Source organism: Triturus cristatus, chromosome 11, assembly GCF_964204655.1.
Source record: "Triturus cristatus chromosome 11, aTriCri1.1, whole genome shotgun sequence".
In the NCBI taxonomy this organism is placed as follows: Eukaryota; Metazoa; Chordata; class Amphibia; order Caudata; family Salamandridae; genus Triturus; species Triturus cristatus.
Genome location: NC_140594.1, coordinates 990,103,681 through 990,122,634, shown reverse-complemented (window position 1 = coordinate 990,122,634; position 18,954 = coordinate 990,103,681). Strand labels below are relative to the sequence as shown.

At 48.2% G+C, this 18,954-nt stretch overlaps 1 protein-coding gene and 1 long non-coding RNA gene across 3 annotated transcripts in view; one reads left to right on the top strand and one right to left on the bottom strand.

Annotated features, from left to right (window-relative positions):
* Positions 1 to 18,954, top strand: part of LOC146785792 (von Willebrand factor A domain-containing protein 5A-like) — a 541,765-nt gene that overhangs the window by 289,433 nt on the left and 233,378 nt on the right. The window contains exon 17 of the mRNA XM_085635057.1: positions 9,791 to 9,832. Coding sequence (XP_085491183.1) covers positions 9,791 to 9,832 — 42 coding nt within the window. The remainder of the gene's footprint in view (positions 1 to 9,790; positions 9,833 to 18,954) is intronic.
* LOC146785793 (uncharacterized) overlaps positions 1 to 18,954 on the bottom strand; it is a 258,212-nt gene that overhangs the window by 201,552 nt on the left and 37,706 nt on the right. The window lies entirely within an intron of this gene.

Below are 18,954 nucleotides of genomic sequence, written 5' to 3'. Positions count from 1 at the left end.
GGGTCACAATGGCTACAAGGGTTTTCACAAAATGCCTAGCAGTAATGGCAGCTCATCTCAGAAGAGAAGAAATACATGTTTTCCAATATCTAGACGATTGGCTTATCAAAAGTCCAACACATTTTGCGTGCCTTCAGCATACTCAGCTAATAAACCTTCTACACAAACTGGGGTTTACACTAAACATACAAAAGTCTCACTTGCAACCCCTACAAATTCAGGCTTTTCAAGGTGAAACACTCAACTCAGTGACAGCTGAGGCATATCCCAGTGCAGAAATAGTCACAAAGTTCCTCCAAACATTACCTCTACAGCCACAAGCTCACCTCACAGTAAACAATGGGATGGGTCTATTAGGAAAGATGGCCTCATACCAAGCCACAGTACCACATGATAGTCTACATATGCGTCTCCTTCATCAATTTCAATGGTCTCAAGCGAATTGGGGTCTACAAGATCTTGTGTTGGTGGGGCCAGAAAATCATTGCTCTCTGCAGTGGTGGAACAGCAAAAACTTGTTGCAGGGCCTGCCCTACAAAGCCCCAATTCCAGAGATCACCATTACTACAGACTCATCTCTTCAAGGAGGGGGGGGACATATGCAAGATCTCACAGTTCGTGGTCTAAGGACAGTAGCTCAAACACACCTGCATATCAACCATCTGAAGTTGCTAGCAATTCAACTAGCCCTCAAAGCCTTTTGCATTCACTTCTACAACCAAATAGTGCTGATTCGAACAAACAATATGACTGCAATGCATTATGTTCAAAAACGGGGGGGGCACATTGCTCAAAGCTATTTCTCCTCTCAGAGAGAATCTAGCACTGGGCAATTTACCTTAAAATCCACATTCTAGCAGAATACCTACCTTCGCAGATAAGCTCAGCGGAACACCGCAGCAGGTGTACCAGTGGGAAATCGATCAGACACTACTTAACTGTCCACTTCAAAAGGTGGGGAACTCCGGAAAAAGACTTATTTGCCACTTACCTCAATCCCGAAACCTTGCATTCAGGTTCCCTCACACACTATCCAAGGGCAATGAACTATGGATAAATTGATCAGGAGTATTTGCTTACGGTTTTCATCCTCTTTCACTCATTCCGTATGTAGTTCAGAAGTTAACACAAACCTCTCTGACGTTAATCCTAATAGTCCCAACAATGGCACGGCAGCCATGGTTCACAACCCTACTGCAACTATCTATCTCTAGAGGCATACTAAACTACCTCTTTGGCCACACCTATTAACTCAAGAGCAAGGGGAGAACTCAAACCCCGGTCCCAAACAGCTCAATCTAGAGATTTGGATTCTGAAGTCTTAGAATTCAGACATTTAAAGCTAGCACAACAATGTATGGATATCCTTAAACAAGCTCGTAGGCCTACAACTAGAGTTTGTTATGTAGTTTTTTGTAGAGATAATCAAATACAGCTTTCATCACCTATTATACAGGATAGTATAGGCTATATTTTTCATCTGCAGCAAACAGGCCTTGCTTACACATCCATTAGGCTACGTTTAGCAGCACTACAGACAACGTATGTCTACATTTAAAATATCGATCATTAAAGCATTCATGGAAGGGCTAGGAAGAGTTATACCACCTTCCACTCCACCGGTCACAACCTGGAACTGGAATATTGTACTTTCCAGGCATATGGGACCACCATTTGAACCACTTTATTCATGTCAACTTCAGTTCTTAACTTGGAAGGTGGCTTTTCTAGTAGAAATCACATCTCTCAGAAGAATAAGTGAATTGCAAGCACTCGCTTTGCAAGAACCATTCTTTAATGTTTATGCGAATACGGTAGTTCTAAGAATCAACCCAAAATCTTTGCCCAAGGTGATGTCAGCTTTTAATGCAAGCCAAACCATAGAGTTACCAGTGTTTTTTCCAAACCCTGACACAAGAACAGAAATGGCTCTTCATACATTGTACATTAGAAGGGCCATTATGTTCTATATTGTCAGAACAAAGTCATTTAGGAAAACACAACAAATGTTTGTTGCTTTTAACAAACCACATCAGGGGGCTCATCAGAGGGCCAATATCCAAAGCAGGAATTGCTAGATTGGTAGTCATATGTATTGAAACTTGTTATCTATTAAAAAGCCAAAAGGCTGCTTACAGTAACACCACATGCTCCTTCCACATGAAAACAAGGAGCCACTATGGCCTTTTTAGAAAATATTCCAAAAGAGGATATTTGTATAGCAGCTGTATGGAATAAACCATATGCATTCATTAAGCACTATTGTGTTGATGTACTCCCTAATCAACAATCAAGAGTGGGTCAAGCTGGACTAAAAACATTATATCAAACAAGAGATTCAACCAGTCAATAGCCACAGCAAAGGGAGCACTGCTTTACAGTCAATGCTAAGCATATGTATCTACGGCCAACAATTGCTACGAATCGAATATGTTACTTACCCTGTAAGCATCTATTGATAGCATGTAGTGCCTTAGATTCATATTCACCCACCCACTTCCCCGTCAAGCTTTTGATGAATTACTTTTAACTATTTGAAACATATTTAACAAACTCAAGATTTTATACCCATGTTTTTTTTATTCTGTCACTTTATTGCTCCTATCTTTCTAACGCTCACCCGATGAACCAAAAAACTATTTTTAACAAAAGACCCAAGGAAAATGCACAATACGCACTGGAGGAGGGGTCATTATACCTCATGACTCGAAGACTTCTTTGAAGAAAAACAACTTGTAACCGTCCAAGCTCGAAACTAGATGGCAGGATAATGCTAAGCATATGAATCTATGGCAGTGCACACTACAAATAGATGCTTTCAGTGTACGTAACATATTCCTTTTGATGCATCTTCCCTACACCAGAGAGTTCGGTGGTTCAAGCTTCAACCAGTAGGGTGAACCGTTATTAATTTTTCATGACTCCTCCTGGCAGAGTATAAACACCTTGGGACTTTTGGAAAGTGGATGTTTTCCTCTGCCAGCATAGTAACATGGTCTGTGCATGCCAACTGCTTGCTGCGGAGAAACACCCATTCTTTATGGGACCTAGTTAGCAATATCTTGCAGGCAGTCCCAGAGGAATTTCGGGCAATATGATTAAAATAATCCATGGTGGTCACAACGTCGCAAAGTATATCATCTGTTCTGGACTGGACACTACTGACTGCTTGTGCAGATTAGTTAGCAATAGTGTGGTGCTTCGGTGGCATGCCTGTATGAGAGTCACAGGCTTCTATGGGGACAGGCAAGCCTCTTTAATGGACATGCCATTTGATGGATCTCACCTATTTTGGGACCATTTGAAGAAAGACGAGCCATGGTGCTTTCCCTCATCCTTTCCACCCCATGAGATTATCCTCACCTTTCGAGGCTAGTCAAAAGGGTTGACATACCACCCATGCCAAGGCCCTCTGCCCCTGCATCAGATATCCCAGTTCTTCGTGGTCAAGGTTTGGGATCAAACAAACCAAACCTAAGCCATCAAGAACAGTGAACTTCCCAGTGTTCCATCTCTGTCATCTGCCTCCAAGCTGCTTAAGTTTGCATTTAACAGCCCACAATCATCCTGTGGGAAGCAGGATCCGATATTGTCTGTGGTGTGGCAAAATATTACATCTAACAGGTGGGTCCGCCAGATTCTCCTCAGAGGCCATGTCCTACTTTTCCTTTCAGACATGCTGCACCAACACCCACTTTAGGAAATCTCTCAGTGCAGGCTTTTCTGGTCAAAGGAGCCATAGAGAGGGTCCCAGCCGAGTAAATGATGACTGGCTGTTTCTCTTATTATTTCCTTGTGCCTAAGAAGGATCAAGGTCTTCGTCTTGGTTTAGCTCTCCACCCTCTGAATGCCTTCTTGTGTAAGAACAAATTTAAGATGCTCATACTGGCCCATGTTCTATCTGTTCTGAATTGAGGTGCCTGGCAGGTGGATTTGGACATGCAGGACGAGCACGTTGATCAAGGCCAGACTGGGAACCCAAAGCAGCCCTGGCAAATTTGTCAGACCGGCCCCCGGGGTGGGGGTGGAGAGGCAAGTGTGAAGCACATCTGATTTTGTTACTAGGAGCCGATTTTCCAGCACCACTGCAAAACCAGCCCGAGTAACAAGACTGGCCCCCACCACTGCAAAACTGGCATCCACCCTTCCAGCCTCCCGGGGGCATGCCCAATGCCCGCTATGGCCAGACCGCCCCTGAAGCCTTTGTCCTTCAGTACCACCGGAGCTATTTGTGTTTCAAAGTGGGCCATGATCATTTGCTGCACTCCCCTTCGGCCGCAGTAGAGCCCCTCATATTTTCATGGAAAATGAGGACAGTGATTGCAGCACGCCTTCGAAGGTTGGTGATCCCATCCTTTCGTTAACCTCAATGATTGGCTGTTGGAGCCGGGCTTACCACGCTCAGTAGTGGACGATTGCCAGACGTCAGCCAATCTCCTGACTTCGTTCAGGTTCACAATCTATGTGCTGAAGTCAGCCATCTCCTTTTCAAAGAAAATAAATGAATGAAATTAAAATTAACTTGTATAGTGTATTCTACCCGTGGTCATCTTGGCCATGCAATCCCTTTAGCCAAAGAATCAGACAGAGGTACATCAAAATAATGATCAATGAGTGGAAATCTATGTCTTGATGCATTTCCTAAAGGTGGTATGACTTTCTACAGAGATAATATCTAGAAGCAGTGAGTTCTAGAGCCAGGCCATTAGACGAGAACGGTTTACCTCCCAACTACTACGCTTAACTTTCAGAACCAACAACTCTCTACTGCTAAGTGATATAAGATAACATACAGGAGCATACCACTGAAACTTTGTGGCAATGAATCTAGGACTAATGTTAAGTGCTTTGTGTACCATGCACAATGCTTTAAACATAGCCCTTTTGCGTACTGTTGCCAGTGGAACTTATGTAGGTCCTTTGCCACAGACTAATGCCTAGGTATATTAGGAATACTGTGAGTTCCCACAATCCGTGCCACATGGAGTCCACATTACAGTGCTCGATTTATCCCCAGATAAAGGATGTTACAATAGACAAGCAAGTTACAGTAGTCAAGCAAGAAGCAATTAGGACTAGAGAAGCTGTCTTTATTGATGAGATGGGGCTAAAAGGAAAGATCTTCCTTGATGTTTGTAAAATAGCTAAAGAGAACTCCCTTTGATTGGAGCCATCCTATCTATGGTGCAGTTTTGGACTTTCCTTCTAACACAACTAATCCAGCGCATGAAGCAGACATTTAGGCTATAATCCAGATGTGTCAGCCTTAGTCCTGAGTCTCGGTGAGAGTAGGTTTGAGGCTTATTGGCCTCTTGGCATCCTGCATCATACTCGTCCACTATGTCAGATGGCAAATGCATGCTGTGCAGCCAAACCTGAAGCCAGCACAGGGGGGTGATCTATTGGATTCCATCCAGGTTTCAGAGGAGACTGAAATCTTCAGTGGTCACTCAACCGCAGTTGTGCCGGTGGCACACCCCTCTCTCTACCCTACCCAGAGCTGACTGTGGCAACTTATGTGTTAATGCAGGGGTGGGTATGTCATCTGGGAAGGTTTGAGATCAGAAGGCTCGGGTCTGTCGTGGAGACCCATTTCTATATCAACCTGTCTGGGCCATTCACCTGGTGCTGAAGGTCTTCCTGTCATCCCACAGAGGCAAACTAGTTCAAGTGCTCAAAACCAACCCCACCACCATGTGGTACTGCAGCAAGCAGGGCAGAGTCGAGTCCTGGGTCCTGTGCCAGGTGAGGGTAGTATCTGGAAATTTGGGGCAGGAGCATCAGTCCTCCAATCAGGTTACTCCTTTCACAGCAGCAGGGCAGGGTCGTTCACCTGAACCTATGCGATCTGCACCTCAATGCATGGAGATTGAGCGGTGGCATTCAATCTTAGTCCCAGAGTGGTGGATGTCATTGTCGGCAGCCAGGCGTCCTTTTATTAAGTCTGTCTACTTCGGGTGCTGGGACAAGTTTGTGACCTTGTTTGGCAACTAGAATATTGATCCATTGCATACCAAACTGTTGAATGTCCCCTTGTGTGTTTTATGTGTGGCCCTGCAAGTACCTGCATTGGGCACTGTTAAAGATTATCTGACATTCCTTTCAGCCTTTCTACATTTGCTGGACCAACTGGCCCTGTTCAAATTCCCCATAGTTATGGGATTTTTCAAAGGTTTGACTCATTTATTTCCTCCAAAACCCTTTGTGATAGCACAGTGGTATCGCAGTTTGACCCTCACATCCTAATGTGTATGGCATTCAAACCCATGCAGAGCTGTCTGCTTTGTCTCCTGACCCTGAAGTCTTTGTTCCTGCTCTTGGTCGCTTTGGCTCATCGCCTAAGTGAACTCAAGAACTCTTCGTGCAGCTGCCTTACACTACATGTTTTTCCAGATAAAGTGATTTGAGGACTAGGGCGTTTCTTTTGCTGAAGGTCATAATGGTTTTTTTATGTAGGGAAGTCCATCACTCATACCTTGAAAGAGAAACTCCATTTGTTGGAGCCCGGTATAGCCTTGAGCTTCTACATGGATCGCACCAAACATTACCGGATGGGCGATCAGCTTTTGTCTGCAGTGCACAGAAGGACTATGTCAATGTGTATAGTTCTCTGCTGTGCACTGGCCAAGAAGGAGCCTCTGGAAGAACTGTGGTCTCATTCCACCAGGGCCACAACTGCTACCACTGCATTGGCACATAGCGTACCTGCTCATAAGATCTGTAGGGTTGTTACATGGGTGTTGGTGCACACTTTCACAAAGCACTGCTGCCTTGCTAGTCATGTCTAGTAGGATGGTCATTTTGATTGTTTCGTCCTGCAAGAGATTTTAGCCTGAGCCACCATCTGGGGAGGTACTGCTTTAACATCTATTCTAAAGGTGAGGAATCTGCTGTTAGAATTATCCAGCAGAAGAACTACTCATCTTTGGTAACTCTCTTTTTGGTGAAAACTCTAAATGCAGGTTCCTCACTATTGCCCCGCCTCCCCGTTCTGGGCAATTGTCTCACTTTCATTCTAAGAAGACCCCAATCTAGGAATCTGCACACTGATATCGCTCAATAATTTTGGACTCCACGTTTGAGGTTGTAGAGAGAGTCAAAAAAGAAACCGTCAGCAGGCATTGGTGGGTTGGAATTAGACACTGGACACAACCATTCCTTACCCTCCTTCTCTCGCAAATGTATGATTTGTACAGCAATTGGAGGTCTTCCTTCGCCATCCATAGGGGTCATGCGTGAAAGATACAATGTATGCTGGGAAGCTATCTGAGTCATGACCCTAGCTATCTTTCTTTACCAGAAACATCACATGATTTCAAGAACTGTACTATGAAGGTATGATTTATACTATGCACTGTATATTTAGCTTATGGCCTGTCATTTAGTTGTCACTAGTTCCACTTCCAAGTACCAGAGGGCTACCTTAAGGGTTCCTTTCAAGCTGTCCCTTGTCCAGTATCAACTGTGGTTTCTCTGATTTTGTTACACTCAGGTTAACCCCTGTTACTGATAGATACACATCAGGTTCCCAGAACAATTTCTTGATTGACCTGCGTGGGGCTGTTAGGGGCAACAGTGACTCATCTATCAACTTTGAAGTCTTTCCCTGTCTAGCTTTACCCCTTTATACGCTGGTTCTCCTTTTCAATGTTCTGAAGGGTGCAGCAAAATTGCAAGCGTCAGAAGGGCGCTTATTAATGGGTGACATAGGTGCACATAAGATCTGTCAGATCTATCAAACCCTGACAACACACAATCATACCACACTAAATTAGACCAGAAAGACCTGGGAAGAGGACATACCTGGTATATTCTGGAAGAGGGTGGTGGCTTGCCTGAGTGAGGTAGTGTCGTGGGATCTGCCACTCGATCCAAAGCTACTGTTATTACATAGCACAGATAGTATCGGGGGGAACAGATACAAGCAGCACTTATTATTCTTAGCGGTTACCATCGCAAGAGTGAGTCTCCTCTGAAGATCAGTCGATGGAAAAAGGCCATAGATGAATGTATGAATGCAGAGATAGCGGTGTTTCAGGCCCGGGGATGCCTTCAGAAAGAAAATATGGCTGAGGTGGGCAGATTACCGAGGCATAGAATTACCTCCCCTCATCACCTCAGACCCATGATAAACTAGGACCCTGTACTGAGATTGGACTCTATACCTATGAGAGGGTCATGTGAGCCCGTCGGACTACATGTTCAATTGTGTGTTTATAATTGGGTGGGAATTGGGTGGATCTGCGCAAGGTTGTTATTGTTGTTAACAGTTGTTTTTCAGAAACAAGGATCAGGGATATGTAATGTCACAAATATTCATCACTACGTACCGTATTGATCTCAACCCAGACTATACCATGTAAATTCAATAAAATCTGTTGTTAAAAAAAAATCGCAGGCGTCGGCAGAAATAATGTGTGTAACTGTCTAGTACAGCTGCAAATGTCTACCGTTTATGACAAATGCTGTTAACTCTAACTAGCCACCAGTGAGTGGTACCCTGCCATCATCCATCCTAATAGGGGTTCTGCAAAGCCGTTTTTTCCTCTTTACAACTCTCATGTGCAGCCACACTCTGTCCTATTGAAAGACTTCTTGGTGTCCAGGAATACCTGTACCACCTCTCTGTTATGGTAGGTCATTAAGTTGTATTATCTTTTAGTATTGTCAGTAGTGCCCCCTTTAATAAGTCCTGCCAGCTCCGGATGTATCAGTAAGTCAATCGTAAACTCCGTGATTTTCATAAAGGCCTTATAACTAGTACTAAGCAATAAAACTGGCCAATAAGAGGTGTGTAGGTGAACCCTTACCTTGTTTCATTATGAAGTAAATGGTGGTCTCCCGCAAGGTCAGTATTACCACTCTTGAGTCTTTGAATACAGTAGACACGTCTATGTGGCATCCTAATGACTTGCGAGCAAGAATCTTATACAATCCTACTGAGAACCTGCCCATATATGTGTTATTTTCACTGCTTGAGCCCTCTAATCACCATCAATAAATTTTCCTTTGTTATTGTACCTTCCAAGAGCATCCTCTCTGCCCCTGGCAGTGTTGTACTACTAGCAGGCCCACAGACTATAGTGACAGGTCTGCAAACTCTGAGAGAGCTCCCACTAGCATCCACAATCTTGCAGTGAGCCCTGGCTTGTGGTCCACGAACTCTGCCACAATATGTACTTCTTTAAAATTGTTGAAGTAAGTGTTGTGCTCCTTTGAGGCCCTCGCTCACATGAGCCATGGGATCTGGATATGCGCTCCCTTATCCCTTATGCTCCTTTAGCCTAATTTTTTTAGCACTTGGTGACCACATCTCCAACATGTTAACTCTTTAAGTCCACCCTGAAATGTTTTTTAAATTATAATTTCTCAAAATCTACTGAATGGATTTACACCAAAGTAAGAAAAGACATATTTTTTCTACTTTCAAGGCAATTTTGTTGCAACCCATTATGCTTTTTTTCTGTATCATTGTTATGGAAATTAAAATGGGAAAGTTACTTTTTGACAGCTCCTATTTTCGCTCCCAGATCGAGCTACACACAACTTGCCAGTGGGAACCCAAAGTGGTTAAACTTTTTTTCAGAAGTTTCATGCAGAGATGTCATATGACACCAAGGTTATTAATAAAACAAAAGTGCCTTTGCTGTAGAAAGTGTGACCTCAACATAACTACAAAGAAGGCATTTCATATATACATATCTGCATATTCTACATGTATGTATTATATATTACAGTGCCTGTTATTTTTACTTGCCTGTTAATGTTTTCCAATACTTTATGTTGAAAGGTGGTTGGCAGTACATGAGGGGTCTGAGGCATGCTCCTATGGGTAAGTCTGTTTCATTACATTCTTAAAATTCTAAGTTGATGGGTATTGAAACATGTTGAAAACAAATTATTTAAACCTAATAGCATAAATTTGCTTTGTTCATTAAAATATTTAGAAATGAGTTAAAACCGAATATTTGTTGCTACACCCCTAATAGGATTTAAATGTAGCCAGACGGTTGGCCTTATTTCCAATCTCTAAAGCAGTCTAGTTTTCAGACATCCACTGAAAGAAATGAAGCATTAGAAAAGATTAGGGCATTCGCAGTATTGTCTTCCATAACATTTAAAATCTTCAATAAAGAGCTATTAAAAAACAAAAGGGGAAGGATTAGAGTAAGGGTTATTGAGTAAAATCAAAGTAAACTTAAGAAAATTGATAAAAGCCCCCCCCCAAAAAAAAGTGAGCAGTAGTTTTTCAATGTGTGAAAGGTTATCTCTGTTTCTGTTTCTCCGTATTGTCCTTTTATCAACAGTGAATGCTTACACACTTGTCCTATCTGAAAAATGATATGTTTCTTTCCTCTTCAATTTCACATCAATATTCCCTTTTGTTGTTTTATCTCCCATTATTTTTTCAACTTTTTTCATTTTTCTGTTCTCCGGGGCATTTTCTTGTTTTTTTAAAAATGGTTCTTTCTTTACGTAATTGTTTCATAACTAAAGGTAGCCAGTGATAGGTTTAGAATTTTCCAAAAGATCAACGTTCAGTTTTTACAGGTGCTTAGGGCAGGGGTGATTTTGAAAAGAGACCCAGACTTATCCAACAGCTAGTAACTATCCAGCTACCTGCGAGTAGCTCGCAAGTGTGATGTTCAGTCTATTAAAGTAAAAGCTTTTGCTTGTTTGAATTAATATATGTATCTCAAAATTGAAAAGCCTGTATTTGAGGAGACAGAAATGTGTATATTTTCAGAACTCAAACACTCGGGCCTGATTAAGAGTATAGGTGTTATTTATTGCACATGGTAAATAATGTTACCATGGGGTACGTTTTATATTGAATGCAATAAATGCCACCTATTACGAGTTGTTGGGAAATAACATGCAAATTTGGGTGTGTAACGCACCAAAATCCACATGATACAGCAAAATACTGTATGTTTTACCCCAATAAAATTTCAGCAGGTTTGACCTGCCGAAATTTAACTATAATTTAGTTATTCAACGTATCCAATAATTATCTGATGTGGTAAATCCCTAACCACTCGTAATCCCAACCTATGCGTAAACCGGGGTTTACACCCAGGTCGGGATTAACTACTCAACTCGTAATCAGGGCCTTACCTGAGGTTTGCAAACAAATGGCTGGATTTCCAAATCCATATTTAACGCTGGTATTTGATTAATAATCATGAGTCGTTGGGGAGACATAACTAATATTATTACCTTGTGCCAGAGGCATTGCAGCTATGGTTGTCATTTTATCCTGATGCATTCCAAATTGATAAAGCCATTTCCACATTACTCCTAGCAACCTTACCCGATGCACTGAGGCAAACACTGCAGGTTATCTTTCACAGTATAGCCACAAATGTGTTCCCATCTGATGTGGCCACTATTACAAAACTAATAATATTAGTAGCTCTGTATGATTTTCATTGAACATAAGTAGCTCTTATTACAGCAAAGGTTGGAGACCCCTTACAGCTTTCCACCATCTCTTTAAGTAGGCATTAGTCCTGTAGAGGAGTTTCTTGTAGGACTTCCTTACAGTATAAAGTGCTAAATGCATAGAGTATGTGTTGGTTGCTTCCATTTTCCTTCAGGGGTATAAACAGCAGTCTGCTTGCTATTAATGTATTTGCTAATCTAGGGAGCTCTTCTCTGAATAGATATGATCTCAGCCCTACCAAGGTCAAGTTCAGTTATTATATTTGGATGACCAGTTAATTGGGATCTAGATCATGGTGGCTAATGGGGAAACCTGGCTTGACTTTTACCAGTTTTTCTCTTCCACCCAGACCAGTCATCCAGATCAACCACCTATAACCACCGGTGTCACCCTCCATCTCAGCTGCATACGAGTCTTGAATGTTATAGTTATATTAGTGTGAGAACACCTTTTGGTAACAGTTGTGCTCTACGATTAGAAATAATAATAAAGTTGCAGCCTGACTTTCATAGGCTAGTGAGCATACTTGAATAAATAAATAACAAATGATTGAGCATTACTCACACCCAGTGTGCGCGCCTCTGTGATACAGTAATTAATAGTCAGGCTGAATTCTCTTGCTTGCACCTACAACCTTGGCTCAACAGCAGATGCTCTTAACTCCACAACCTGTGCCTCTCAAGTTATCTTCCTAGATTCTTTAATGATTGGCCTAAATAAAATTAATTAAACTCCATTAACTGAGAATTTTTTCAAATTACCAACCTATGTGAGACTTGATGTGGCTAGAAAAAGCAGTAGGATTTGTAGTTGTAAACCAACTGAGCAGCTTCACCTTCAAGTAGAACTATTCCACTACTCTGGGTTCCGTCTGGGAATCTGCATTCAAATTGCATCCCTAAATGTCCTGAATAATATACATTGCTTGTTGGACAAAGGTAACTCTTGCCCTACCCATCCGTTTGGACTTCTGATCTGCCTTTGATACAATTAACCACAGCATACTAATTCACACATTGGAACACTACAAGGGCTTCAAACACTTAAGACTGAGATGGTTCCCTTATTTTCTATCTACGGGGCAGCAGCAAGAGGTGAGGCTTGGTAACTGCATTTCTGTTGGGCGGGGGGATCCTGGCCTCGGAATGTCAGGGGCCGAAGTGGGCCTGTGGTTTGCGGCTTGGACTGCCTCGGTGGCGCTGGGGTGGGGGGGGATGTAAGGCCTGGATGGGCCGTTCATGATTCTGGTGCTAATCCGGGGGGGGGGGGGTGGGCTGACTGGGGGGGCGGGGGGGTACGCTGCCTACGCTCCGTCACGGGGGTGGGTGGTCCGAACATTAGGTGTTTCTTCTTCTGCGGTTGCAGATTCAGGTTCCCCCTGTTGTGTTGATTCGGGGTAGATGGGACGACAGGCACTCTGCAGGTTCTTCAGGTGGGTGGTTGGGGGCCCACGTAGCAGGGAGGCAGGGAGGGGGCTAAGGGGCGGGGTGGGGGGGGTGTTGGGGAGCAGTTTAAGTTTGGCTCAAGATGTCCTTCAGTCACAAGATCTGATGATACGATGTAATGGCAGGCGGTGGGCGCTAGGTGAGGGATGGGGGGAGCAGGTCCTGACTTGGAATGGGTGACAGAACTAGATTGCGGGTCTTGACGTGGAACGTTAACGGGTTGGGCAACAAAATAAAGCGTACGCTTGTCCTGCAGCACTTGAAACGGCACTCACCGGATGTGATACTCCTTCAGGAGACCCACCTGCGGGGTAACAAATGCAGGGCGTTAGACCGGTTCGGTTATCAGATGGTGGCCCACTCGGGGTTCACGTCCGGGTCCAGAGGTGTGGGTATCCTTGTTCGTAAGGCCCTTCCTCTTGTAATCACGGGCACCTGGGTGGAGGACTCGGGCTGTCTGGTGGCGGTGGCGTTCAGCTGGGAGGGGCGTACAATAATGTTGAGCTCCTGCTACATCCCGCCGGGGTTGCACACTCAGACGTACATCAAGTTGGAGACCCACATTGCAGATCTACCCCAGGGCACTCTAGTTCTAGGGGGAGACATGAATGCAGTCATGGACGCGGATCTGGACCGATCTGGGGAGAGGCAGGGCAATAGAGGGTTTATGGGGTTTTATCACATCGCTGGGGCTTCGGGACGTGTGGCGTGCCCACAACCCCTCCCTCAGGCAATATACCTTTTATTCTGCCAGGCATGGGTCTTTCTCCAGGCTAGACTATCTCTTTGTGCCGGGGGAGCAGCTGGCGAGCTTCGTGAGTCCCTGTGCCATGGCCCGGGGTATCTCGGACCACTCGCCGGTGGGGGTCACTCTCCAGGGGCCGACATTTGACCGATTGGCTTTTCCCAGGATAGACCCGTGGCGCCTAAGGGACGATTCCATAGTGGGCAAGTTGAGGGAAGGGTCCAAACTCTACTTCGAAGAAAACCAGGGCTCGGTTGACACATCAGTGGGCCTGTGGGAGGCGTATAAGGTGGGGCTACGGGGCCAGGCCCAGGCGCTGATTGGCGGGCAGAAAAAGGAGGAAACGCTCCAGATCCGACAGCTTGAGGGCGAAATTGCATCCCTGGAGAGGGTGGCCGGCGGGGCTCCCACCATACAGCAGCGACATGACCTGGCTCTGAAACAGAAGGAGCTGCGGTCCCTGGCGGAGGGTGAGGCGCGTGCGTACTCCTTGGCCACACACCATCGGATTTACGATGCGGGTGACAAATCCATGAAGCTGTGGATCAATCCGGCTTCATGCCGCATAGAAGCACCCGACTTAACCTTAGACGGCTGTACGGGGTTCTGTACATGACAGAGGGAGAGGACGACTCCCAGACGGCGTTGATGGCGCTGGACGCCTCAATGGCCTTTGACAGCATTGAGTGGCCGTATCTATTCATGGTCCTGCAACATCTGGGCTTTGGACCGGTTTTTTGTAGCTGGGTGCGCCTGCTGTATGCACAGCCGGTCGCTAGGGTAAGGGTGAACGGGGCGCTCTCCCATGCGTTCCCATTGCGTCGAGGTACCAGGCAGGGGTGCCCGCTGTCTCCCCTCCTCTTCGCCCTGGCGTTGGAGCCGTTGGCCCACTGGATACGTAGGGACCAGGCATTTTGGGGCCTTGCAATTTGTGAGGGGTGGGAAGAGCGTATCTCCCTCTACGCTGACAACATTGTACTATATATGGCTAGGCCGTACCATTCAATGGCGCAGGCGCTTCATCTCTTTGCCTTGTTTGGCAGTTATTCCGGTTATAGGATTAATTGGTCCAAATCGGTGATTTTCCCCCTCTCAGGCCCTGCCCCGCGGATTCCGACCGGGTGCTCGTCTCAGGTGGTGACGGAGGGTTTTAAGTACCTTGGGGTATATGTGACCAGAGATAAAGGGGTGTTCTTTCAAAGAAACTTGGAACCACTTCTGGCGCACCTAGCAGCGGATGTCTCTCATTGGCGATCCTTGCCTCTGTCCCTGATGGGTCACGCGGGGCTCTTTAAGATGATGGCTCTGCCGCGCCTCCTTTACGTCCTGAAGAACTCGCCATACCCGATCCCTGGGGGAGTGTTCCGTCGTATTGAGCAACTGGTACGGACCTTGCTTTGGGACGGTAGAAACCCGAGAATAGCGTTGCGTAAGCTCACTCGAGGGGTCTATGACGGGGGGCTGGCCCTCCCAGACGTCCGTCTTTATTACTGGGCCTCTCAGCTTCAGGTGGTTAATGAGTGGGTGTACGCAACAGGGTCCGAGCCTGCATATAGGGTGGACAGACATGTTGTGGCAGGGGAAACTGTGAGCAGTTGCTGTATTCGAGGAGAAGGTGCAGGGACCTCCCATCTCACACCGGGGTGGTCATACAGTGTTGGCGGGAGGCCAATCAGTTTCTTGGGTGGGCGGGCACCCTCACTGGTCGGACGCGCGCTCTGCCTTCCAACCGCAGGTCACCAGACACTCGCGACGCCTGCAGCACAACGTCGCAGTCTCTGTAGTTAAGGAGGCGGGCAATGATGGTGCGCGGCGGAGCCCCCACCTTGGGCCTCCCCCCCCCCCAGCGCTCGATGAGCCCTTTCTACAGAGAAAAAGTTTGACAGGTGTTTTGGCTTAAGATGCTTCAGTATAAGGTCCTCCACGAAGCAGTCGGTAGACTGCCCCTCCATTCCCTCCGGGACCCCTACAATGGGGAGGTTGTTGCGCCGCGCCCTGCCTTCCTGATCATCCAGGCAGGCTGCGATGTCCGTTTGATTTTTCGTCAGCATGGCCACCTGCTCCTCGAGCCTCTTAGTCTTGGATTGGAGACTGCCGATGCCACTCTCCGCTTCCACCACCTTATCCGACATCTTGCGAAAGTCCGCGCGGAGCAGGTTGACCTCCTCCGTCACCGAGTCCAGTTTAGGCTCCATGGTGCCACGCATCTCCTTACTACCAGAGGTGGCAAGGCTGTCCGGTTTTAAGGGATGGCGATTGATTGGGATTGATTACCTGGGAGACGTATGGAAGGGGGATGCCCCTAGATCCTTCGACTACCTTCAGAAAGAGTACCACATGCACGGCGCTCAACACTTCCACTATCTGCGTCTCACGCATGCCCTGCGTCCCTACCTACGCCTGGGATCCTCACTCCCCGAGTATTCTCCTTTAGGGGATAGGCTTTTGCTTGACCCCATTCCGGGGAAGCTGACGCCACCATCTACCGTAAGCTCATTAACAACATGCCCGACCCCCTGGTATCCATACGGGCGAAGTGGGAGGGAGATATTGGCGGTCTGGAGGAGGAGGACTGGCAGGAGGCCCTACAGGGCCCCCGTGAAATTGCCATCCGGATGCGGTTTCGACTGATCCAACTTAAAATCCTACATAGGGTTTACTATCCGCGTACCAATTTATTTTTATGGGGCAGGGCAAGCTCCCCTGTGTGGGAGGAGTTGTCGGGAGGAGGGCACGTTCTTTCACATCCTTTGGGAATGCCCACGCATAGTGCCATTCTGGAGCAGGGTGACGACCACGAAGGCGAGGGTGGTGGGTGCGCCGGTCCCGTTGGAGCCCCGGTGGTTGCTCCTACTGATCAAGGGAGATACGGACTGGTCCAGGTATCAGGAGATTTGGCTGGCGATAGCCACCCACCTGAAGAACCTGCAGAGTGCCTGTCGCCCCATCTACCCCGAATCAACACAACAGGGGGAACCTGAATCTGCAACCGCAGAAGAAGAAACACCTAATGTTCGGACCACCCACCCCCGTAACGGAGCGTAGGCAGTGTACCCCCCCCCCCGCCCCCCCAGTCAGCCCACCCCCCCTGGATAAACACCAGAATCATGAGCGGCCCATCCAGGCCTTACATCCCCCCCGCCCCTGCGCCACCGAGGCAGTCCAAGCCGCAAACCACAGGCCCACTTAGGCCACTGACCTTCCAAGGTCAGGATCCCAACGCTGCCCCACCTACACAGATTATCGGCAACCCTATGGCATCGCTCCATCTCCTTCACTCAGGGGCAGCCTGTTCATGCGGCCGCGACTCACGCGCCGGGGACCCGCCACCTCGAGTGCCCTGGTGAGTGCCACGGTGCGCCCGCCTGCGCTGCCCGCCAGGGCGGTCCACGGTGCGCCAGCCCTCCATCCAGTCATTCGCTTCCGCCGGCGAGTCGAAAAAGTACGCTTTTTCTCCGTCAATAACCTTCAGAGGCACTGGGTACAACATCATGTATTTCAGACCCTGATCTCTCAGGGCCCTCTTGACCCCTTCGAACGACCTCCGCTGACGCTGTACATTCAATGTAAAGTCCGGGAAGAAACGGATTGTAGCCCCTTCCAACCGCAGGTCGCCAGACGCTCGCGACGCCTGCAGCACAGCGTCGCGGTCTCTGTAGTTAAGGAGGCGGGCAATGATGGTGCGCGGCAGAGCCCCGGGCTTGGGCCTCCCCCCCCAGCGCTCGATGAGCCCTTTCTACAGAGAAAAAGTTTGACAGGCGTTTTGGCTTAAGATGCTTCAGTATAAGGTCCTCCACGAAGCAGTCGGTAGACTGCCCCTCCATTCCCTCCGGGACCCCTACAATGCGGAGGTTGTTGCGCCGCGCCCTCCCTTCCTGATCATCTAGGCGGGCTGCGATGTCCGTTTGATTTTTCGTCAGCGTGGCCACCTGCTCCTCGAGCCTCTTAGTCTTGGATTGGAGACTGCCGATGCCACTCTCCGCTTCCGCGACCTTATCCGACATCTTGCGAAAGTCCGCGCGAGCAGGTTGACCTCCTCCATCACCGAGTCCAGTTTAGGCTCCATGGTGCCACGCATCTCTTTAATCGCCCCCCGCATCTCCTGTATGGCGAGCATGATGTCCCTGAGCGACAGGTCAGACCCCTCCCCAGTAGCACCGCAACGCTGACCCCCACCATCCTGATCGTCTTCTCGGCCCATGCTGACAGTGTATTTATCAATGTGGTTCAATTGGCTTGGCGTCGTCTGTTTGTTGCGGCCCATGGCAGCGAAAGGCCCGCTCCGCCACCTCGCTACACCACCAGCAGGTCCAGCCCCACCACCTCAGTCTGTGCTTCTCTCCGGGCCACCGCCAATAACACCAGGCTCTCACTGCGTCACCCGGGGGTCCGTTCGTCGCTATCACCGCCACCGGCCCTTGCGGACCACCACTCACCGCTGGCTTGTCTCCACCGCTGACCCGCCTCCAACGCCTCCGGGCGAGATTGCCACCGCCGTTCTGGTGGACCGGAACGCTGTCACCCCGATCCAGGGCAGGACACACTACGACTGTCCGACCTCAAGCAGCAGTCCCCGACAGCCAGCGCCTCCGACCCAGGCACCGCCGCAGGCCCCACCGGGGTTCGCGCCACTCAGAGGCCTCACCAGTAGCCCAATCAGCCACAACTCAGGCCCGCCAGGCCCTCGGCGCCGTCGAGTCGCAGATGGGTCCACGGATGTGGGCGTCTTCTCCCCTCCTCCTACCAGCTGTAACTAGCCTCCATTGCACTGTCGAGGCCCACCTCAGCCGTCGTTTTAATCCGGGGAACACCGTTGCTCGAAGCCTCCGTCTCGGCCGGCCCGGCGCTGGCACTAGGACCCTGCGGAGATCCCTCCGGAGGTCAACGCTCGCTGTGGCAGTCTGCGAGAACGGGCCTCGGGACTCCCCACACAGTCGGCCGCGGCCCCCACCAGCACAAGCAGCAACTGCCCCGATGGGCTCCGCACCACACCCGCAGTCCGGCGGGGCCCCCCGCTCCGCTCGGCACCTCAGCAGCGGACCGCAGGAATGACAAGCACCACGCTCTAGGCCACCAGAGCTCGGCCAGCACACTCACACGGCTGCCCGGGGATGAGGCAAGCAGGACACGCCGGGGGTGAAACAGCCAACGCCGATTATGTCACCGCTTCGCTGGGCGGTAAGGAGTAGCTGCGTGGTCGGATAATGGCGGATTTGGGGTAGTTTACGCGGATCGGCTACCGCAGCTCAGCTAGTGTACGGCCATCTTCGTTGGCTGCAGGCCACGCCCTGATAAGGACCATTTTGAAGTAACATATA